We start from the raw sequence: 26,293 nt of genomic DNA, 5'->3' as shown, positions 1-26,293 counted from the left end.
GAAGTCGCTGGGGTAATTAGGGCCGGAGATATGAATTTTCTAAATTAAAATTTCAAATTCGCGAAATTTTCGCGGTATTTTTCAGTCCCAAAAAAATTAATTTAAAAAAAAAGTAATAAAGATATTTAGAAAAAATTTTTTTTGAAAATATACTCCGAAGACTGACTAAAATTTATAGCCCAACAACGGACTTTTAAGTCTCTTAGTTTCTGAGCTACAAATTTAAAAAACTTGAAACTGAATTCTGTTGTAAAAAATTTAAAAAATAAACAAAATAAAAATTTTATCTATTATTATTTTTTTATAAAAATACTTAAGGAGGCTCTTACTGAGTTATTTAGTTACTGAAGAGTAAAAATGAAGGAATTTAAAGCAGGAGCAAAAATATTGGTCAGGTGCAAGCAGTTAAGACGCCAGACTACCGATTTTAATGTTTATTTAGGATTTTGTTAAAGATATAGATCAGTGTGTCTATTCAAAGTGACGAGTTGTCACTTTACCGACCATTAACTTCTTAACGCGTTTAGAATTTTAAGATTAAGAAAAAAAAAGAAATTTTCTCTTCGAAATTTTGTGTGAAATTGGAGTAAAATTTTCAAATTTCCGTTACCATTTTATATCACTGGTTTTTTTTTTTCTTTAACATATTTTATATGAAAAATTATTTTGAATAAATGAAAAATAAAACCGCGAAAATCCGCGGATTTTTAAATTTAAATTTTGAAAATTTATAACTCTGGTTCTAATTACTCTAGAGATTTGTTCTTGGTCTCAAAATTTTCTTTAATCCTTCCTCTATACATCTGTAAAATTTCAATCCTTAATCTCCAATCGCTTATGAGTTACAAATTTTCAAAAACTGCCCATAAACAAACCGCTAAATTTCGCGAATTTACAATTTTATTTTCAAAAATTTATAACTTCTGTTCTAATGACTCTAAAGACTTCTGTAAGGTCTCAAAATTTTCTTTGTTCCTTCCTTTATACCCATGTAAATTTTCATTTCTTAATATCCAGTAGAATTGGAGTAAGAAATTTTCAAAAATTTTTAAATTAGAAACCGCGAAAATTCGCGAATTTCAAATTAAAATTTCAAAAATTCATAACTCTGGTCCTAATTACCCTAGAGACGTTCTTAATCTCAAAAGTTTCTTCAATCTTTCCTCTATAACCACCGAAAATTTTATTCCTTAATCTCTAGTAGTTACTAAGCTACAAATTTTCAAAAATTTCCCCCTTAAAAAAAACCGCGAAATTTTGCAGTTTTAGAATTTAAATTTCAAAAATTCATAACTTTGGTTCTAATTACCGCAGAGACTTCTTCTTGGTCTCAAAAGTTTCTTCAATCCCTCCTCTATAACCCCCAAAAATTTCAATCCTTAATCTCCAATCGCTTATGAGCTACAAATTTTCAAAAACTGCCCATAAACAAACCGCGAAAATTCGCGAATTTACAATTAAAATTTCAAAAATTCATAACTCTGGTCCTAATTACCCTAGAGACTTGTTCTTGGTCTCAAAATTTTCTACCATCTTTCCTCTATATCCCTGGAAATTTTTATTCCTTAATCACCAATAGCTTCGGAGCTACAAATTTTTAAAAACAAAAAAATAAAAACCGCGAAAATCCGCGAATTTTTAATTTAAATTTAAAAAATTCATAACTTCCGTTCTAATTGACCTAGAGACTTGTTCTTGGGCTCAAAATTTTCTTTAATCCTTCCTCTATAACTCTGTAAATTTTCATTTCTTAATTCCTCAGAGACTCAGAGCTATAATTTTTATAATCTGAGCAAAAATTAAAATTTGTACTTTTTACTAAAAAAAAAAAAAAAAATCAAATTCAAAAGTAACAAAAAAATGATTTCTAAATTTTATCGTGTAATGTAGAGTGTAAACAAAGTGTTAGACAGGTTAACCTTGATATAGTATTGCAAGTTGTCATGAATCGCAAGCTCGTGAGTTTATATATCGTGTTTTGGTGTCGTCATGCTTAGAATCGAGTTTTAGGTGTAACCTGGTTTTATTTTAAGTTAAATAACATAATCATGTTACTGAACAATCATCGACACCATCGTCGTATCATCGTGGCGCCACTTATTTGAATATCATCGAGATCTTACCGAACAAGTGTCAATGACTCACTGAATTACTCGCTGTTATTATTATTTGTAGCGCATAAACTTGACGAGCTGGAAATTAAATCTTGGGCTCAAAATTTTACTACGACTATTGTCTACTAATTTAAAGAAAATTTTTTTTATTTTATTTTGAAAATTCACTAGAGAATAATTTTTTTTTCTCTCGTTTGAACCGACGCTAACTTCAAATAATCATTGCTCTGGTTCTAATTATGATAGAGACTCGTTCTTGGTCTCAAAAGTTTCGTCAATCCTTCCTCTATAACCGTGTAAATTATCATTTCTTAATCTTCAGTAGTCTCAGAGCTACGAATTTTAAAAAACCCTCCCAATAGAAACCGCGAAATTACGCGGTTTTGATATTTAAATTTGAAAAATTCATAACTTGGGTTCTAATTGCCTTAGAGACTCGTTCTTGGTCTCAAAAGTTTCGTCAACCCTTCCTCTATAACCGTGTAAATTTTCCTTTCTTAATCTTCAGTAGCTTCAAAGCTACGAATTTTTAAAAATTCAAAATTTAAAAAACCGCGAAATTCCACGAATTTTAAATTTAAATTTCAAAAATGCATAACTCCGGTTCTAAATACACTAGAGACTTGTTCTTGGTCTCAAAAGTTTCTTCAATCCTTCCTCTAAAAACCCGTAAAATTTCATTCTTAAATCCCTGGTAGTTACTAAGCTACGAATTTTTAAAAACTTCCCCCAATAAAAAAACCGCGAAATTTGAACTTAAAATTCTAAAATTCATAACTCTGGTTCTTTTTACCCTAGAGACTTGTTCTTGGTCTCAAAAGTTTCGTCAATCCTTCCTCTATAACCGTGTAAATTTTGATTTCTTAATCTACAGTAGCCTTAAAGCTACAAATTTTCAAAAACTCTCCCAATGAAAACCGCGAAATTCCGCGAATTTTAAATTTAAATTTAAAAATTGCATAACTCCGGTTGTAATTACACTAGAGACTTGTTCTTGGTCTCAAAAGTTTCTTTAATCTTTCCTCTAAAAACCTGTAAAACCACATTTCTAAATTCCTGGTAGTTACTAAGCTACGAATTTTAAAAACTTCCTTTAATAAAAAACCGCGAAATTTGAACTTAAAATTCAAAAATTCATAACTCTGGTTCTATTTACCCTAGAGTCTTCTTCTCGGTCTCAAAAGTTTCGTCAATCCTTCCTCTATAACCCTGTAGATTTTCATTTCTTAATCTACAGTAGTCGCAGAGCTACGAATTTAAAAAAACCCTCCTAATAGAAACCGCGAAATTCCGCGAATTTTAAATTTAAATTTCAAAAATGCATAACTCCGGTTCTAATTACACTAGAGACTTCTTCTCGGTCTCAAAAGTTTCGTCAATCCTTCCTCTATAACCCTGTAAATTTTTATTTCTTAATCTCTAGTAGCCTCAGAACTACAAATTTTCAAAAAGTCTCCTAATAAAAACCGCGAAATTCCGCGAACTTTAAAATTAAATTTAAAAATTGCATAACTCCGGTTCTAATCACACTAGAGTCTTCTTTTTGGTCTCAAAAGTTTCTTTGAACCCTCCTCTAAACATCGGTAAATTTCCATTCCTTACCCGTGAGTAATTTCTAAGCTACAATTTTTTAAATTCAATCAAAAAAATATTTTTTTTAAATACCGAAATTTGTTCATTTGAAAAATTCTAATTATTATTTAACTTTGCCCACAATCTCGATACAATAAATCATTTTTAAGTGCACGAATGCATTAATCACTCTCTAGATTAAAATATTATAATAAAATTCGTATTAAAAACTCTCAGATCCCGCGTCAGATTTTCATTCTTTTTTTTTTTTATTTTTTCTCAATCGTGAAATGAAAAATTGAATCTTTTCTTATTCTTCTCCTTGATTTTTATTTTAACAACAGACACAATGGCCGTCGTCAATTCGACTCGAGACTCGATGAGACATGAGACTACTCGAGCTATTTGGGATTCGACTTGCGATGTCTATTTCTTCGAGTAAAATTTCATTTCTATTTTTTTTTTTTATTATTTCGAGACTTGCAAACTCATGGTGACTTAAAAAGTCACTTCTTCATCTTCTCATTCAACTATCACGTCACAAATTTTTCATTGTTACTTAACTATACCTTTTTTATATATTTATTTGTAAATAAATATATTTATTTAATTTTTTTTTTTTCAAATAATTTTTTGATGATTTTGAAAATTTATAGCTCTGAGGCTACGGGAGATTAAGAAATGAAAATTTACAGGGTAAAAGTGGAAGGATCAAAGAAAATTTTGAGCCCAAGAACAAGTCTCTACACTGAGAAAAAATTTCTCTTTGGACAATTAAATTGGTTTTGTTGAATTCTATTAAACTAAAAATTGTTTGGGACAACTAAATTTTATTACGTCAATATAATCTATTTTGTCATTTTTAACAAATGATTTAATAGACTCTATTTGGTTGACATTAATATTTCTCTCTCTAAGATAATAAAACCATATGGTAGAGTTAAGAAAATATTTATTTAATGGACAACTAAACTATTTTGTAGTGCCAACAAATCTAAATATGAGAGCAAAATATTATTATATTAACTCTAATAAATATTAATTAGACACAAAAAAATATATTCATTTAGAATCCCTGATTAAAAACTCCAATTGAAACCGCTGATTTCCGATTGGTTCCGATTGAAATCCGATAGACTTTCAATCGGAATTAATTGGTTTCAATCGGAGTTTTTAATCAGGGATAAATATATTTATTTGTTCGAGATTAATAAATATATATTTGAACCTAATGATTATTGATTTAAAAGTCATGGTGTTAGGCAGCAGCAGCTGGAGTAGTTCGGTGCTCGCCACTAGATCGCGCCCACCATTTGTGGTGTCCCTGGTAAGATACTTATTTCGGAGTTTTTATATTCCGCGCTTGAAGCATTCATGGGACGAGTCATTCGCTGAAAATTTTTGACAGTAATATACGGGTATACTATATTACATTATGACATTAATGTTTAATATTGATATTTTTCCCGAACATTTTTTGTCATAGTACGAAAAAAAGTACTTGTGAAGGAAATAAATTATTTTTCTAAATATCCATTTATTGAACTGTTGAATAAATATTCTGTCATTTCAAAATAATACTTAATTATTATTAATAACTCATTCTCTATAATGATCGCTCATACATTTCATTATGACTACTTTATAAACACTACAGCTAATCAATTTGATTTTATGCTTGCTAATAAATGCGTAGTTATCTTTACTAAATATTTTATAGTTTCTAATCACTCGTTTTGTTGGTGGATTATAAAAAATTTAGTTAAAACAACCAAATATATGATTGGCAATGGGTAATCAAATTATTTTCTTGTCATAACTAAAATTTAGTTGTCAGGAGAAAATTTTTTTCTCAGTGTAGGAAAATTAGAACCGGAGTTATAAATTTTTGAAATTTAAATTCTAAAACCGCAAAATTTCGCGGTTTTTTTTAAGGGAGAATTTTTTGAAAATTTGTAGCTTAGTAACTACTAGAGATTAAGGAATGAAATTTTCGGGGGTTATAGAGGTAGGATTGAAGAAACTTTTGAGACCAAGAAGAAGTTTCTGCGGTAATTTGAACCAAAGTTATGAATTTTTGAAATTTAAATTCTAAAACCGCAAAATTTCGCGTTTTTTTTAAGGGGGAAATTTTTGAAAATTTGTAGCTTAGTAACTACTGGAGATTAAGGAATGAAATTTTTGGGGGTTATAGAGGAGGGATTGAAGAAACTTTTGAGACCAAGAAGAAGTCTCTGCGGTAATTAGAACCAAAGTTATGAATTTTTGAAAATTAAATTCTAAATTCGCGGAATTTCGCGGTTTTTTTATTTTCTACTTTTAAAAATTTCTAGTTCCAAAACTACTAGAGATTAAGAAACGAAAATTTACAGGTGTGTAGAGGAAGGTTCAAAAAAATTTTTGAGACCCCAAACAAGTCTCTAAGATGATTAGAACCTCAGTTATAAATTTTTTAAATTCAGATCCTCGATTTCCGTAATTTCGCGTTTTGTCCCGCGGCCTTTTTTAAAAATTTGTAACTCCGAAGCTTATAGAGATTAAGAAATAAAATTTTCTAGGATTATAGAGGAAGGATCAACTTAACTTCCAAAACCAAGAACGAGTCTCCAGGAAAATTTTAACCCGAGTACAAAATTTTCAAAATTACTCCCGCCATAAAATCCCCAAAAATTCCTCCCAATTTCATTTCCTCCCCAATTTTCCTCATAACCAAATAAATTTTTTTTTCAAATTGTAGCCCGCGATCTCACTTTTCATTTCCGCCCCTAAAAAACCTCTGGCAGTTTCCAGGCTGTGGAAATTTCATAGAAAGAAAGAAAACACAAAAAAATGGAACGAAATTTTGTCGGAAGTCGGCAGTCGCCAGTGGGAATTTAATTTCACAAGCTTTAGGTTTTTGTTATAAAAAGGAGGAGGATAAGGTGGTATCATCCCCTCGGGCGTGTATCTCTTGATGCAATGAGCCGAGATATGAGTAATGGTGCGTGTTCGCGTTCTAAGTCCGTTAACATCGGGGTAAAATTAGTCGAGTCATCAACGATTCGGTCTCAGCTGCTCTACCCACACAAATATATATCTATATATATATATATATGAATTAAACCCAACACGCTTGCTTCCAAATATTGATTATCCCGAGGGACTCGCGGCCATTTCAAACGAAACTACGGGAGGTATTTTTTTCTCCGTAACAATATGACTTCAAATGTTCAAATTTATCCGGTTCTTGGTGACCTACTCGCCCCGTATGGGGCTTAAAATATTTCTTAGGCTTTGTAATGTAATTTTGGAAAAAAAATTGGGAAAAAATTCCTATTAGTTTGGGGAAAATTCATTTTCTTTTAAGGGCAAATTTTAAATTTTGTAAGAAAATTTGGAGTTTTGAATTTGGAAAAATTGTAACTTTGGAAATGCTGGAGATTAAGACTCGGAGTGAAGCTCAAAATTTTCTTTAGACTCCGGGCTGTAATGGAAAAAAAAATTGGGAAAAAATTCTTATTAGTTTGTGGAAAATTTGTTTTTTTTTTAGAGACAAATTTTGAATTTTGTAAGAAAATTTGGAGTTTTGAATTTTGAAAAATTGTAACTTTGGAAATGCTGGAGATTAAGACTCAATATGGGGCTCAAAATTTTCTTTGTACTCCGGGTTGTGATAAAAAAAAAATTTGGGAAAAAATTCCTATTAGTTTGGGGAAAATTCAATTTTTTTAAGAGGGAATTTTGAATTTTGTAAGAAAATTTGGAGTTTTGAAGTTTGAAAAATTGTAATTTTGGAAATAATGGAGATTAAGACTCGAAATGGGGCTCAAAATTTTCTTTAGACTTCGGGCTGTGAAGGAAAAAAAATTGGGAAAAAATTCCTATTAGTTTGGGGAAAATTCATTTTTTTTAGGGACAAATTTTGAATTTCGTAAGAAAATTTGGAGTTTTGAATTTTGGAAAATTTTAGCGATGGAAATAATGGAGATTAAGACTCGAAGTGAGGCTCAAAATTTTCTTTAGACTTCGGGCTGTAATGGAAAAAAAAATTGGGAAAAAATTCTTATGAGTTTTTTGGGAAATTAATTTTGGAAAAAAACAAAATTTTGAATTTTCTGGGGAAATTTTATAATTTTGGAGTTTAAAAAATTTTTTTTTTTAAATTGATAGAGATTAAGGCTCAGAAAAATTTTGTCGATGATCGAGTGTTAAAATTTGAGCGTCGCGGTGGTCGATTCTCGATTTATTTTTTGATGAAATAAAAATATTAAAAATTTAATATTTCCGTGACTAATTTACCGGAAATTGAATTTTAAAAAATTAAGTAAAAAAATATTGGCTGGCTACAATCGACTATTGGGTTCTCTAGAGTTACAGAAAAAAAATAGTGGGAATGTCTAGCATGAGAATAAAATACGCCCTCATACGTGACAGATGGTTTAATTTTTAACGCATGCGACTCACGTATTCCACATATGCTCCGCCTTTCATATATATACATATATATATATATATATGTATATATATAATTTTGTTTCATAAATAAAATTTGGGCGCCAAGAAAAAAAAATAAACTTAGAATTAAAATTCTAGCCAAACTATCAAATATATGAAAAAATATATAAGGACCAAATTTGTAGGATATTAAATTCTCTACAAAAAAGGTCCTGAGGACTTTATTCGTAAAGTTGATAGTTTAGTCAGAATTTTGATTAGAAATCTTAAAAAAAATTCACAGACCCAATGGACATTTTATATATTTATTGAAATATATATGAATGAGAAGGCACTGTTGTGGGTACTCGTTTGAAAGAGCGTTGGATGGAGACTCGATATTACGTATAGTTGTAATTTTATTGTAATTTTGGTAAAAAAAATAAAATTTAATTGGATACTTGGGTTTTGGAATTTTTTTCGAGATCTTTTAAAATTCGTAGCCTGGAAACTGCTGGAGAGTAAGGAATCAAAATTTACAGAGTTACAGAGGAAGGATCAAAGAAAATTTTAAGACCTTGAAGAAGTCTGTGAGATAATTAGAACACAAGTTATGAATTTTTGAAATTTGAATTTAAAATCCGCGGATTTTCGCGGTTTTTATTTTTTTACTTTTGAAAATTCATAGCTCACAAGCTATCAGAGATTAAGGAATCAAAATTTACACGTGTATAGAGGAATCTTTGACGAAAATTTTGGGACCTTAAACAAGTCTCTAGGACAATTAGAACCCGACTTATAAATTTTTTAAATTCCTCACAAAAAAAAAAATCAATTTTTCTCTCAATTTTCTAAATAATTGACTTTTTTATTTTTTTTTTAAATTCAGCTTACGATCTCCCAAAAAATATCGTCCAATTTTAAGTCGAAATTCCCCATACCTTCCCTTCAAAATTGAAAAATCACAAAATTTTACAAAAAGAAATTTTCTTTTTTTATTAATAATTTATTTTAAATCGATGATCCATTAATCAAGCGGCATTCAAAACTGACTTTCGATCGATCCGCGCGATAGCCAAGTAATGAGTAGACTGATTGCTTTTTTTTCTTTATTCAAATATATTTTTTTTTCTATCTAATTATTATTTTTAATATAAATATTTTTTGTAATTATTCCTTCATAAATATTATATACAATAATAACAATTATTATTATTATTATTATTTTCATTAAAAAAAAAAAAAAGGACAAAGTCGTAGATGTCAGGACCCGCCATGACGTCTAAGATTAAAATCTTCTCATATAATATTCGATTGTACATTGAGCAATATCACAATCACGTAGGTCTTATAAGTATACATATATATTTTTTAAGACATTAATTAATCATTAAACATCGATCAATAATAATAATATATAATTTTGACCGCGAATTTTAAATTTTTGAATTTCCAAACTTACATTTTGGCCGATAACTCCGAAACTAAAGGTTTTAAGGAAAATTTATAAGAGAGAAAAATTGTGGGAAATTTAATTTCCTTTAAAAATATGTAGCTATTTATATATTTATATTCTTATTTACGGGATATATTGATAAATATATGAGATAAAGTAGAATATTTTTGGAAAAATTTTTCAAAGGGCGATAACTTTTGAAGGAAAGGTTTTAGGAAAATTTTATAAGAGTGAAAAATTGTGGGGAATTCAATTTCCTGGGGAATTCAACCCTTTTGTATTCATTTATCTGATAAATAACCAGAGATAATGATAAAAATATAAATATAATGATGGCCAAATTTTTGAACTCATTATTAATTTTTCCTTGACTTCAAACGTCTGTAACTTCTAAACAATCGACTTTTCGTAAATTTTATATGACACAAAAATTAAAGGAAATTAAATTTCCTTTCCAACGACCTCCGATTCATTCCAATTACTCCAATAATTTCCTCAATTAATCGACTAATTAAAAAACAAAAATTCAAATTCTCTCCTGACTAAAATTTGAACTTTTGAACTTGGCTTCAAACGGCTCTAACTTCTAAACTATCAATTTTCCGTGAATTTTCAATGAGACTAAAATTGTAGAGCATTTAATTTCCTTTCTAATGACCTACTACTTTTATTAATTATCTCATTAATTAACTCTATAATAATTATTATATAAAGTCTTGATTAAAATAAGAGAAATTTCTTTTTTTTATCGAAAACTGAGAGAGAGATTGAAATATATGAGAGAGAAGGTACATATATATGAATATATATGAGGAATTAAAGGGCAGGGCAACCAAGAAATGAAAGCTAAAGGCGTTACGGCCACTCCCTGTGGGGAAATAAAAAAATTATTCATAAAAAAAAAATTGTTTTTTAAAATTTAAGACAAACTAGAAAAAAAATATATATGTATATATTTATATATATGATCGTGTACACGGTTAATAATTTTCCGAAACGCTCAGCAAGTCGTTTAATTATCCGACACTTCCTTTTTATAAAAATTAAATATTTTGATAAATTAAAGTCATTGTTTATATAAATATTATATGTTTGCTTTCATAATATATGTTTAGTGTCATAACGCATTGTAATGAGAGTAATTACTCTTATACAGAAAAAAAAAAGAATTTTGGGGAAAACGGGAATTGGAAAAATTTTTGGAAAATATTCTTACCTGTTTCTACGTCGACTGTGTAAGACAACCCAGCCCATGGATTGTCGTCTGTTTCGGCGACTTCTTCTTTCTGTAATGAGGGAAAATTTTACATTTTTTAAGAAAATTTTCGGAAAATTTATGAAAAGTTTGGGAAATAGACTTTGGGGATGTGTAACTTTTGAAGGAAGCGTTTTAGGAAAAATTTGTAAGAGACCGAAAATGTGGGAAATTTGATTTCCTTTAAAAATATGTGGGAGTTTATATATTTATATTGATAAACATATGAGGAAAAGTCAGATAAAGTTTTGAAATTTCGGAAATATTTTTTTGAAGAGGGATAACTTCTGAACTGAGGGTTTTAGGAAAAATTCGTAAGAGATCGAAAATGTGGGAAATTTGATTTCCTTTAAAAATATGTGGGAGTTTATATATTTATATTAATAAATATATGAGGAAAAGTCAGATAAAGTTTTGAAATTTCGGAAAATATTTTTTTAAAGGGCGATAACTTTTGAACTGAGGGTTTTGGGGAAAATTCGTAAGAGACCGAAAATGTGGGAAATTTGATTTCCTTTAAAAATATGTGGGAGTTTATATATTTATGTTGATAAATATATGAAGAAAAGTCAGAAAAAGTTGTGGAATTTCGGAAAATATTTTTTAAAAGGCGATAACTTCTGAACTGAGGGTTTTAGGAAAAATTTATAAGAGACCGAAAATGTGGGAAATTTGATTTCCTTTAAAAACATGTGAGAGTTTATATATTTATATTGATAATTAAGGAAAATATTCAAAAATATATGAAAAAAAGTGAGATAAAGCTATGAAATTTTGGAAAATATCTTTGATAGGCTGTAACTTCTAAACTAAAGGTTTAAGAAAAATTTAGTAAGAGACCAAAATTGTAGGAAATTAAATTTCCCACAATTTCGGTTTCTTATAAATTTTTCCTAAAACTGCTAGTTCAGAAGTTATGGCCCCCGGAAAAAAATTTCCAAAATTTCAAAAGACTACTTTACTTTTCCTCATATATTTATAAATATATCCTCTAATTATTTATAGAAATATATATTTGACTACATGATTTCGAAGGAAATTAAATTTCCCACAATTTCGGTCTCTTACAAAAATTACCTAAAACCTTCAGTTTAAAAGTTATCGCGCTTTGAAAAATATTTTCAAAAAATCCAATGCTCTGAATTTCTATAAAATTTATTTTATAAATAATAATAATAAATAATAATAGTGAGCCGTGGGAATTATAATCTATTCTTTGTTCTGGTCTTAAGATCTGAATTCCATGAGCGTATCCATTCAGATCACGATAATCGAAAAGATCTTCACGTTATTGAACGATCGGCGTCTCGTTGCGCTACAAAAGACTATCGATTCGATAAAACCAGCTCGAGTATAAGAGAGATACTAAATTCTCAAAGAACAAAGACCAAGATTGTAACAACAACAACTAAAATTCAAAGTCATCTTCATTTCTTTCTCTTTTTCATTCCCTTTATATTTTATTTTTAAAAAAATTCAAGTTTGAATTTTTCCCGCGCAATTTAAATTTTTAATTTTTACTTTCCCGCGAAATTAAATATTTCAATTATCCCGCGAATTTTTAAATTTTTCCCGCGAAAATTCAAATTGGCGGTAAATTTAAAAATTTTTAAATCTTGATAATTTTAAATGCTTGTAGATAAAAATTAACGATAAGTTAAAGGATTTGGAAAAAAAATATTAACGATTTAAAAAGATTAGGACGCGTGGGTACGAACGTGTCTAATCTCCTTTGTGGCTGATGTAAGATTTAGGACAGTAGTCGGAACGTGCTCGACTTAGAGCTTAAGACCCCAAGATTTAAATGTTGCCACTGTTACTTAAATCGTTAGCTCATAAGACCTATTGTACTAATAAACTTTTATAACTTATTGACTTATTTTTATGGAAATTTAATTTGCTACAAATTAACTCTCTTATATTTTTATCATATTCTTCATATTTAACTCGAAAAAAGTCTCCGTACAAAAAAATTTAATAAAAGTTTACCAAGAAAATTTTTTGGTCAAAAAAATTAAAATTACGGCTCAAGTATCAAAGATACGGAAAAAATGTACTGAGACAAAGTTATAGAGAATTAAATTTCCTACAAAAAAGGTCTGATACCTTTTTATCGTATCTCTAATATTTAACCCAAAAAAGCCAATCAAAGTTTCCGTTTACAAAAATTTGGTAAAAAATTTTCCACAAAAATTATTTATCAAAAAAATCAAAATTTCGGCTCAACTATCAAAGATACGAAAGAAAAGTACTAGAATAAATTTGTTCAGTATTAAATTCTCCACAAAAAAGGTATCAGTAACTTTTTCCGTAAATTCAATATTTCCCCCAAAAAATGCTTCTCAAAAACAAAAATTCCGGATCTAAATTTTTAATGTACGTACGTACGAAGATACGGAGTCTCGATATCTCGTAAGCTAATTAACCGATTGAAAAAATTTTTTTTTTAATTACAAGGTCTTTCTATTGCTTGTAGCCCTCCAAAGTTTTAAATAAATCGTAGCATAAATTTTTATTTTAATCATCAAATTAAAGTAATAAATTTAAATTCTGGGGAAAGATTAATAATGAGGGTCATAAAAAAAATTGTTATGATGCTTAAGGACGTAAATATCATGAGAATGAGAGTGATAACCACCATGAAGTTTAAATTCCAGAGTAAAATTACAGAATGATTTAGCATTTATGGCCGGCGATGTTCAGTATCGAGGCTGGACTGGGTTAAAGACGGACGTATTGACTATTGATAATGATCATGATCATGGGTCATTAGTTTGTGGAATGACAAACTCATATTTATAATTATTAAAATATATTTATCGTCATTAATTAACTTCTTAAATAAAATTACGAGAATCGAAAAATGACAGAAATAAATTATCATTTTTTTTACCAAAAATAATTACAATTTTTTCGGTTACCGACATCTGGGCTTAATATTAAAAATAATTGTCGTTAGTAAAATAAATATTTTAAAAACTTTTGAATTTCGCGGGTTAAATTTAAGGGAATTTTATATTTTTGCGAATATCTTTTAAATGAAGGGTTTTAGAGGAAATTTATAAGATACCAAAATTGTAGGAAATTTAATTTCCTTTAAAAATATGTGGCTATTTATATATTTATATTAATAATTACCGTAAATATTAATAAATATATGAGGAAAAGTTGGATACGGTTTGGAAATTTTGGAAATTTTTTTTCCAAAGGCTGTAACTTTTGAACTAAAGGTTTTAGGGAAAATTTGTAAGAGACCGAAATTGTAGGAAATTAAATTTCCTTTAAAAATATGTGGCTATTTATATATTTATATTAATAATTACCGTAAATATCAATAAATATATGAGGAAAAGTTGGATACGGTTTTGAAATTTTGGAAAATTTTCTTTCCAAGGGCTATAACTTTTGAACTAAAGGTTTTAGGGAAATTTTATAAGAGACCGAAATTGTAGGAAATTAAATTTCCTTTAAAAATATGTGGCTATTTATATATTTATATTAATAATTACCGTAAATATTAATAAATATATGAGGAAAAGTAGGATAGGGTTTTGAAATTTTGGAAATTTTTTTTCCAAGGGCTATAACTTTTGAACTAAAGGTTTTAGGGAAATTTTATAAGAGACCGAAATTGTAGGAAATTAAATTTCCTTTAAAAATATGTGGCTATTTATATATTTATATTAATAATTACCGTAAATATTGATAAAAATATGAGAAAATATACGAAAAAATGAGAAAATTCTATGAAAAAGCGAAATCTTTTGAACAGAAGGTTCGGAAAAATCATCTATAACAGACGAAAATGAGATAAATTGCAACGCCCATTGTAGGAATGTCGAATTTTAGTAACCATTAGTAATCGAGGAAGCTGCGCAGTATTAAATATCACGCAGCTCCAATCTCCTTTCACGTCACCATCTCTAGCCTCTAGTTTCTACCAATAACCAAATGGATGTAGAATATATATAGATACGTATATATACATGTATACAAGCAAAAAGACCCCTCTAGAAAAGGGGCTTAAACTTTTTTACAACTGGTCCACACCCTCGTTAAGAATACGGGAGACGGGATTCGGTCCCTAGTAAACTAAAACTCGGGCAATTTATCACTAACCCTCAGCTAAATTCATCTGGTTTTTCTGCTGCTGTATACATCTTGTAACAATTGTTTCTGCTTGGATTCATGTTATTAATTAATAACAATAATGGAATAATTATTGATTTTTATTTTATACAAGGGAACTATCGCTTGTACGCATACTTGGATTATTAATAATATCTCGGGTGATTACGGGGATAAGTAGAAAAATGCGGGCTTGTTTTCTAGGAAATTTAATTGCCTACAATTTTGGTATCTTTGAAAATTTTTCTAAACTCGATATTTCGGAAGATAATGACGATAATTCAAGTATGGATACGCAAGAATTTGGAAAAAAAATTACTAAACTTTTTGACAAGACTTCAAATCTCTTATAACTTTTGAAATATTCCTCCTAAAAAAATTTTCAAAGAGACAAAAATTGTAGGAAATTTAGTAGCCTACAACTTTGGTATCTTTGAAAATTTTTGTAAACTCGATATTTCGGAAGATAATGACGAAAATTTAAGTATAGATACGCAAGAATTTGGAAAAAAAACTATTAAACTTTTTGACAAGACTTCAAACCTCTGTAACTTTTGAAATATTGCACCTAGAAAAATTTTCAAAGATACAAAAATTGTAGGAAATTTAATTTCCTCTACAATGACCCCCTATTTTGTGTAATTACTCCATAAAGTACCCCTGAAATCGTCATAAAACTAAAATCCCAGGCTATAATGATCAAAATTTGGTTATTGATCCAAATCCGAAATTTTGAATTTATGGAAATTTTCATAGAGACCAAAAGTGGAGGTCATACGATTCTCTAGCTATCCATGATTTTACTTATTCAATTTTTGTAAAAATTACCCAAATTTTTTTTTGAATTTTTTTCAAAATTGCACTTAGGCAAAATTTAATTTTTTTTCGCAGTCTAAAACTTTTCTGGGAATGATGAAAATAAATTACCTCTTTTTTGGTGACTGTGTCGACTTTGAGCTTCTCAATATCATCCAGCTCGACTTTTTTTTCTTGCGAACTCGAGGACTCGGTTTTCGCCCTCTCGACATCCGCCATCGTGAATCCCAAATCGACATCTTGCTTCCACAAGACCTCGATTAGATCCATATCCTGTAATTTAAAAAAAATTATCTTTAAATATTTAACCCCTGGCGCCCGTGACGCGGCAATTTTTGCTCTTAAAATTCACTCAATTGTCATTTTTTACGGTCTTGTAATTTTTTACGGTTACTTAAAGTCTTCCTACGCTCACTTACACTTCAACTAATTAATTTTTCGTTTAAAAATACCGCGAAACTTAAATAAAAATTAAATTATAATATCGCGGGAAAATTTAAATTTTTTAAATTTGAATTTTTTCCCGCGAAAAAATTATTTTGGGCAGGGGGGGGGGGGGTATTGTTAGTGGTAGAAAAATTTTTATATAAAAGTCGTTGAGTTTTTTTTATCTCGGTCTGAGCGATGGTAAATCCGATACAAGATCATTAATCAAAGTCCCCTCTCACTTCCTCCGCGGGTTTTTTCCCGGCATCCTCAAGTCGAGTTCCTATTCGTGATGGGGAAAAAATGAAATAAAGATAAAATAAATAAAAGATGAAAAGAAAAAAAAAAACTGGGAGGAAGAAAGGAGAGAAAAAAACACCGCCGCCATTGCTCTAAGTTGACTATAATTAAAACAAGGAAATTAATGTTTCGTAACTGTAACAACTTGTATTACGTGAGTTATGATTGGTAACTTTTTTTTTGACGCGACTTCGATACGCATGCGTAGATTTTTTTTTTTTAAATATAGAGAATTTTTTTATCTTGAAAATCGATTTTTGAAGTTACGGTTCGAGATATCGAAATTTTTTACTATCGATACATTGAATTTCGAAGTATCGAAATTCTTTTGAAAATTTATATGAGAAAGTTTTCTAGAAAATCGAATTTTTAGATCGAGATATCGAAATTTTTGACTATGGATATATAGAGTTTCGAGGTATCGAAATTCTTTTAAAAATTTATTTGAAAAAGTTTTCTAGAAAATCGATTTTTTAGTTCGAGATATCGATTTTTTTACTATCGATACATTGAATTTCGAGATATCGAAATTCTTTTAAAAGTTTATTTGAAAAAGTTTTCTAGAAAATCGAATTTTTAGTTCGAGATATCGAAATTTTTTACTGTCGATTTATCGAGATATGAGATATCGAAATTTGTAAAAATTGATTTATTAAAATTGAAAAAAAAAAAATTTTATGTAGAAATTTTAAGAAAAATAAATCCTACGTTCGAAATATCGAAATTTTTTATCATCGAGATTCGAGGTATCGAAATATTTGAAAACCGATTAATTAATTTTCAAGACTTCGAAGATTAAAATAAAAAATTTACAAAAGAGTAAATTCTCAACCCGAGATGACGAAATTTTTTACTATCGAGTTATCGATTATCGGAGTATCGAATTTTTTACAATCAATCAATCAAAATATATCGAAATTTTTAAGATCAATTTATTTGCAAACATTTTCTATAAAATCGATTTCATCAATTCAATAAATCAATTCGATACATCGAAATTAGTCAAATCGATACACCAAGTTTCGATAAATCGAAATTTGCGTCAACCAAATCTTCAAATTGTCTCTTTGAATTTTCCATCAAAATAATTTTAAAAATCGATATATCGATTTCCGACTTCGATTCTATATATCGTCTCGATTATTTTTCTCTTTGCACTTTATCGTTTACGACTGACGCAACAACAAAAATAAATTAAATTTCGTAGTAAAAAATAAAAAGTTTGACATTTAACCTGACCCAAAACTCGAATCGAACATCTCTAGAGTAATCGATATGAGTACAATATAAAATTGATAAAAATATGATAACCTAAAAATAATATTTTCACACAATGTTCGTTCTATTGTAATAGTTAGATTACGTCTAACATTAAATATACATATATATATATATATATATATATATATATATATATATATATATATATATATATATATATATATATATAGATGTGTTTTGCATTATTGAACGCGGTGGGTTGTACATTTAGATTATTACAAATGTGGGCGCGGTTGGACACCCTGCTGTGGCAATCAAAATGGCCGTCACGTCCCACACATGAGATTTTTTTAATAAAATATATTAATATCTCTACATTACTTTGATCAATAATTATACATGTACACCCATATATATGTATATACATATATTTATATATATATTTCTTTTCGTAAATAAAATTTGGGCGCAATAAAAAAACAAATAAACTTTGAATTAAAATTCTAGCCAAACTATGAAATATATGAAAAAATATATAAGGACCAAATTTGTAGGAAATTGAATTCTCTATAAAAAAGGTCCTAAGGACTTTATTCGTAAGTTCGATAGTTTAAGCAGAATTTGGATTAGAAGTCTTAAAAAAAATTCACATACCCAATGGACATTTTATATATTTTTCATATTTGTTAAAATATATACGAACGGGAAGGTAGTGTTGTGGGTACTCGTTTGAAAGGGCATTGGACAGAGACTCGATATTGGGTGTAGTTGTAATTTTGTCTATGATATTTTACAGAATATGTATACGACTCATAGAATTCGGTTTTTTTTTTTGTAGTTTGGTGAATTAATACGGTTAATTTGAATGAATAAATTATGAGGGGTAAGAATGGAAGAAAAATAAAATACCGCGAGTGCAATAAATGCAATTCACTGTGTAATCACTGGGGACCTCAGATCGATCAAATGTCGACATTCACTCGTGTCAAAATATTTTTTTTATTGTTATGATCTTTGGCTGAGCGTAAATAAATGCCGACAATATAACAAATAAGAGTAAAATAAATAAATAACAATAATAATAGTGTCGCTATAAATATTTTATAAACATAAATAGTAGTTTGTATCCCCAGAGACGTATCCATCGTTCAACGAATTTTATAGGACACATTTTTTATTACAAAAAAAACTTTGTGACTTACAACAAAAATGACCTTTTATTTTTTAAATTTACGTAAAATTGTTATCTTTGTCCCGAGCCCTTTCAAACGAGTACCCACAACACTACCTTTCCGTTCATATATATTTCAACAAATATAAAAAATATATAAAATGTCCATTGGGCATTTGAATTTTTTTCTAGACTTCTAATCAAAATTCTGACTAAACTATCGACTTTACGGATAAAGTCCTCAGGACCTTTTTTGTAGAGAATTTAATTCCCTACAAAAAAGGTCCTTATATATTTTTTCATATATTTGATAGTTTGGCTAGAATTTTAATTCAAAGTTTATTTATTTTTTCCATGGCGCCCAAAATCTATTTCCGATAAGAAATATATATAAATATATAAATATATGTACATGCATATATATGTCATCAATTTGGAAATTGCACGCACTTTGAAATGAGTACTCACATGCCGTACTTATTTCTTGTACATATATTTCATATATACAAATATATAAATATATATAATAAAATATCAAAAATAAATATGGCTTGTTGGTACTCATTTTAAAGGGCATCAAAATCTCTGTCTATATATACCTTCATATATGTAAATATCGAAAGTTATATATGTATATATACATAAATATGTAAATATGAAAATTTCTTTAAAGACCACACTCATAAAAAAAATTAATAGAAATTTTGTTAAATCTCCTCCTATATTTTCTAAATATATACACACATATATATAGATGACTAATGATGTTTAAGACATCGGCGACTCGTCAGTTGTAAATTCAAAGAGAAATTTATAAAAAAGAGAAAGAAGGAGGGAAAGAAAGGGAAAAATATTAGAAAAATAAAGAAAGATAATTCTTTTTCTTCCGTTCCGAAAGAAATGTATATGAGTATAAACGACATGAGGTGAAAGCCGACGGTATTCATAAGAATAAGAAATATTTATCATATTGTCCGTCAACTTGTAAACTCGTATAACGTCAAGTGGAACTAATGACAAAAACTATTTTCTTATTCTGTTTACTATTATTACTTTTTTTTTATAATTTCAATTCAAATAAAAAATCTTCTTGTGAAAACAAAGCTCTGAAAATTTTAATCGAATTGATGACAATTCGGGGGTGAGTTTAAAATTTTATGTCGAGTGAAGAGTCGAGTTTATGGAAAAATTAATGGAGACTTTTCTTATGGGAAATTAAAATTTTTTGAGAATTTTCGGTATCGCGGAAAAAAACCGCGGGAAATTTAATTGAAGTCAAATTTCTACAGGCTGTTATTTTAGGGGGAAATTTGCCAGGTGGTTTTGGATCCAGGGTCTGGAATCATGTAATTTTTTGGTGCCATAAGGGGAAGTGGTGGCATAGACAGTCAATATTTTCCTTCATTAAATTTCCCAGGCACGGAGCTGAGAAGAAAATTTCCTTAGATAGAGAAATTTTTACATTTTGATCAGAATTTTCTTAAAATTTTTGGATGTCATTAAAATCAAAATTAATAATGAGATTCTAGACAGCTGTGGTAGTGATCAATTTGCGGTCAAGTTGCGGTTAACAGACTATCCAACTATTGGCTGCAAATTGACTTCCATATACTGAGAAAGTTGGAGACAATCTGTGGCAGCAATATGAAGGCAATTCGATCAGAAAGTTTTTGTAAGATTGTTAGCAACTTTTTGCTGGCTCGTCATTGCATTCAAAGTAATGAAAAAATTGCTGTCAACTGTTAGCATCTTTTAGCAACAGATTTAAGTCAAGTTGAGGATGAAAATTGCTGCCCATGTGACGTTAATTTGACTACGAAATATGGGGACGAATTGACGTAAAATGCCGAGGCAATTTGTTGTCACTAATTGACAATTTGACAGCAGAAAGTTGCTAATTGACATCAACTTTTGGCTGTTTTTAGTACACATAACATCATTGATGTCTAACCAATTTCTTGAGGTTTTATGGCTTTAGAAGATGGGGGGGGGGATACGAGTGTACTAGTGAGAGTAAAATTGACAGCAGGGGGAAACTTTTGGTTGCCATTTGACATCCATTTACGACAATGGATTAATGTCAAAATGGTCCGCATTTTCGACCAAGTGGACTGATAATTGGGCTAATAATAATAATAATAATAATAATAATAATAATAATAATAATAATATTTTCTGTATAACCAACAACCGGGAAATTGAAAATTTAAATTACGACTTAGTGGTAAAATAGAAAGTTAACATCAATAACAACAAATTTATTATAAATAATAATAACGATAATAATAATAATAACAATAATAATAATAATAATAATAATAATCACGATAGTAAAGTCGTAAACTTTTGAGATTCGCTATATCAATTATTAGTTTTTTTTTGCGATGAAAATAAAACATTATTATTATTATTAATATTATTATTATTATTATTATTATTATTATTATTATAATAACTGCGTCTTAAGTTAAATTTAATTACTTATTTCTAATTAATTAATTGAGTGTCATATTATCAATTTTGTACAAAAATATTGAAAAAGAAAAAAATTGTATGTTGATAATAATAATTATTATCAGATTGCTGATAATAAATTCAATAAATAACTGGTCATATTTATGTCACGTTATATACATATATACACATTATAATTATAATACTAATAATAAAAATTATTATTATTATTATTATTATTATTATTATTATTATTATTATTATTATTATTATTATTATTATTATTATTATTATCATTATTATTATTATTAATATTATTATTGGAGAGTCGGACTACCGGGAATAACTCCCTGAGCATTTAAAATATAAAACAACACGTAAAGCTATATGTTTTTAATTTTATCTAGCTTTAAATACTTAAATTTTGAATTATTGTCATTTTTCAAATATTTTTTTTTTTCTGACTTCTGTTTATATGGAATATTACCACAGTAAAAAAAAAAAAATAAAAATAATGAATTTTTTATTAATGACTTTTTTTCATAAAAATATTAACTCACTTTAATACACACAGTAGTATTGCTCATTATTGCGTCACTGATATTAATTTTTTCAACTTTATTAAATTACTCATAAATTTTTTTTTACTTAAATTTTCACTTTTGCTTTTTCAAAATATATACCCACATATATTTATCACTCAATGAACACTAAACATAAAATAGAAAATTTTCACAAAAAAAAATTTTTTTTTCCACTTTTTATAAAATTCAATCGTTTCATTAAATATATCCATATATATGATTATATATATTTATATACATATATCACTTGATAAATATACAAAAAAAAACAATAGTTCACTTAAAAAAAAAAATTTATTTTTTGTAATTTTGTCCACAAAATTTATTAAGTTCATATATGTATATATATCATATATTTACATATATTTTTGTTAAAAAAACAATAATAATAACTTAGAAAAAGCGACACGTTGAGTTGAATCGGTTGAGAATATAAATAATGAATGTATCGTCTCGGAAACAAGTTGAACGCTTACATTTGTGTGATTAGTCGACAGGCGGGGAGATAACGTTACAATATAACTATAGAATTACAGTAATCATACGATAACTAATTACTTTTAATAAGCGATCTATTGAGGCGAAAAAAATTTGTTTTTACAGAAACTTCACTAGATTATTTTCTATGCCGATCGATCCGCCGATTTTTGGGGAAGCGATCGAGGAAATTGAAAAAATAAGGGCTCGTTGGAAAACTTGTTTCATTGGCTACAATTTTTGTCTCTTGTAAAAAATGCGTATGAGTGGTAGTTTGGAAGTAAAAGACGTTTGAATGAGAGATACATTTTTTTGGGAGGTCGACGGGAGGAATAAAGGGCGCGGAAGTTCGGGAGCCTGTAAGTCGGTCGGAAATGGATTTAGGGCAATGGGGGTGAGGACAAAAGTTGTAGAAAATTTAAAGGGCTACAATTTTTGTCTGAGATAAAATACACGTGGGAGTGATAGTTTGGGAGATAGGGACATTTTAAGTTGAAATTAGAAATTCGATATTTGAAAAAAGGAAAAATTGAAATTGGGAAATACTTTGAGGGCTGGTAACTTTGACATAAATTATTTTAAGGGGGTGGGTATGAGGAGCAAAGTTGTAGGAAATTTAATAAGCTTTTTATTGAACATATATAACGTATATTTATCTGGTTTACTTTAGGAGATATTGCCAATTTAAGTTGGAATTGATAATGAACTTTTTATTAAAATAATGAATAAGTAAATAAAAAAAAAAAAATAATCAAGGTTAACTTTCATGCAGTATCAAAGTCGACGTAATATTTAATAAGCGTTTTATGCTACAATGTAATTAAGTAGTCATGTAATCATTCTAGAAATATATTAAGCGGCAGTCAGGAGTCGAGACCTTTTTTTATTTAAAAAGAGATAAAAAAAAGATAGTGATGTAGATAAACTAATTATCTTAATTTTTTTATCTACAGGGGGTACAGAAAAAGGCAGCCGGTAAGAGAGAAATTTACAAAAAAAACGCGTGTGCGTAGACGTGTGTGTGTGAAATTAGACTTTAGACAGGTGGCGACAAGGTTATCAGTTTAATGCACTCAATTTGGTACTTATATATAAATACACACATATATATATATTTTTTTCATGTTTTTGATTTTTTTCTACTTATTATCATTGTTATTTTTTTTAACAAATATATATATATATATATGGAAGCAATGTCAAATGATTTTTACCAACCTTCAGAATATTTTTATGAAAAAAAAAAAATTTTTGGCATCGATATTTTTTACCATTAATATTAAAAATAACTTTTTAAAGACAAAGAGAAATTATTTTTATAGAAATATCTACACTACCAATCAGAGCAGTATTTGAAAATTTTTAGTTCAAGAATAAAAAAAAAAATTCGATATCTCGAACTTTTAAATCGATATATCGAAGTTATGAATCGATTTATCGAAACTAATTCCAATGATTGAAAATTGAAAATATGTATCTGAGAATTTAAACGATATATCGATTTGCTTAGTCGATATCTCGAAGTTTTATTCAATATATCGATATGTTGATAATCGATATTCTAATTTTTGTTTATCTTTACACCAAAATCAATAACTTTAAAATTTTCTGATTTGATATCTTCCATAAATCGATATCTCGAATCATTAAATCGATTGTTAATCACGGTGTATTATACCTCGATTCACAAAATTACAATCGAAACATCGATTCAATAAACTGATACATCGATTTAATAAAACAATACCTCAAATCGAGATTATCGATATCTCGAATCGATAAATCGATACCTTGAATTGAAAAATCGATATCTTTAATTGATCAATCGATATCTCGGATTAATCAATCGATACCTCAAATTGACAAATCGATACCTCGAAGTCGATCGATTCTTGGATTCGATATATCGATTCTTTGATTCGATAAATCGATTTTTTGATTCGATATATCGATTCTTTAATTCGATCAATCGATTTTTTGATTCGATATATCGATTCTTTAATTCGATATATATCGATTTATTAAATTGATATCGACTCTTCGATTCGATATATCGATTCTTCGATTCGATACATCGATTCTTCAATTCGATACATCGATTTTTTAATTCGATGTATATCGACTTATTAAATTGATATCGATTCTTTGATTCGATATATCGATTCTTCAATTCGATATATATCGATTGGTTAAATCGATATCGATTAAAATTTTAAAAAATTCACTTTTTCTCATAAAAAAAAAATTCCACTTACGTCATCCGAAACAAACACAGGAATCATTCGTGGATGTTTTTTCTTTTTTCTCGCCATTTTTTAAAATCTATTTCACAAAATTCCCTATTTATTTAAACCCGTATTCCATTTTACGTCTGATCAACGTATAAACCGTTTCATTAACTCCGCGATAAACAGAAGCAGCGTCTTATTGACGAACTACTTGATAACTAAACAACAATGGCCAGCAAAGACTTGGGTCGAAAAAAAAAAAAAAAAAAAAAAAAACAACTACCGATTATAAAAACGATCATCAATAATAAGACTACCGTTGTATTGATAAATCGATACACAAATAAAAACTTTATTTTAAAATGTCGACTTGGACGACAACAGAACCTGAGGTTACTCATTGATAGCATCGATTATTATTATTTCCACATGGGGTCATACCACAGGTCTCATTTAATTAACATATTTTCCATGTTCATTTAAATGCAGATGTATGAATTGTTAATATGTATATGTAATATATAAATATATATAGATATATATAGTGTCCGCAGGTCAATTGAATTCTAATGACGAGTTTTAATTTTAATTTTTTAATTTAAAAAAATAAATAAATTTTTTTTTTAATTTGAAAATCGGTAATTGTTGGAGTGAGCGACAGGTTTCCTTTGATAGATTTAGATCATAGATCGGGGAATATGATAGGTGAGTGTGTAATCAGGCGAGAAATTCAATTACCTAATAGGTAACTTTCAATGTTTTGCAGTATGCGCTAAATATGGAGTTTAGTAATAGTAGTTTTTTTTTTATATGTTACGGCCTTTGATGGCTGTGACCCGAAAGAGAAAAAAATTGAGACGAGTTGTTTTTTTTAATCAGTACGAGGTTGATGAATTTAAAAAAAAATTTGTAAATCGATTTATCGATTTAAAATTTTTATTTATTAAATCGATCTATCGATTTATTGAAATCGATACCTTGAATTATCAAATCGATACCTCGATTGAGTGAATCGATACCTCGATTGAGTGAATCGATACCTCGAACGAGTGAATCGATACCTCGAACGAGTGAATCGATACCTCGAATTATCAAATCGATACCTCGATTTATTTAAGTCGATACCTCGAAGTATCAAATCGATACCTCAATTGAGTAAATCAATACCTCGATCGAGTGAATCGATACCTCGGCCGAGTAATCGATACCTCGATTGAGTGAATCTATATCTCGAAGTATCAAATCGATACCTCAACTTATTGTAAGCGATTACTCGAACTATCAAATCGATACCTCAATTTATTGAAATCGATACCTCGAAGTATCAACTCGATACCTCGATTGAGTGAATCGATACCTCGATGGAGTAAATCGATATCTCGATTAATTACTTTGAGGTTACAATTTATAAATTAATGATTCGGTTTAATGAATGGATATCTCGATTGAATGAATCGATACTTCGATTGAATAAATCGATATATCGATTTATTGAATCGATACGTCGAATGAACGAAACTATACTTTGATTTCTTAAATCGATATCTCGATTGAATAAATCGATATATCGATTGTTAAATCGATAATTTTTTTTTATTGATTATTATTATTGTTGTCATTAATAATAATAATAATTAGATATCTGACTTTGAATTTATTTAATAATCCCATAAATATT

At 28.4% G+C, this 26,293-nt stretch overlaps 1 protein-coding gene across 4 annotated transcripts in view; it reads right to left on the bottom strand.

The window, feature by feature from the left end:
• Positions 1-26,293, bottom strand: part of LOC130674283 (endoplasmic reticulum membrane sensor NFE2L1) — a 76,729-nt gene that overhangs the window by 44,207 nt on the left and 6,229 nt on the right. For 2 of the 4 annotated variants that reach the window (XM_057479574.1, XM_057479575.1), the window contains exons 4-5: positions 15,866-16,027; positions 10,772-10,841 (exon numbers count right to left, since the gene is read on the bottom strand). In XM_057479574.1, coding sequence (XP_057335557.1) covers positions 10,772-10,841; positions 15,866-16,027 — 232 coding nt within the window. Of the gene's footprint in view, positions 1-10,771; positions 10,842-15,865; positions 16,028-21,886; positions 22,032-24,642; positions 24,816-26,293 lie in introns of those variants that run through there. The other 2 variants (XM_057479576.1, XM_057479577.1) reach the window with 2 other exon arrangements.

The sequence above is a fragment of the Microplitis mediator genome, chromosome 9 (genome assembly GCF_029852145.1).
Source record: "Microplitis mediator isolate UGA2020A chromosome 9, iyMicMedi2.1, whole genome shotgun sequence".
NCBI lineage: Eukaryota > Metazoa > Arthropoda > Insecta > Hymenoptera > Braconidae > Microplitis > Microplitis mediator.
The sequence above is the reverse complement of the archived record's forward strand: the minus strand, read 5'-3'. Positions and strand labels throughout refer to the sequence as shown.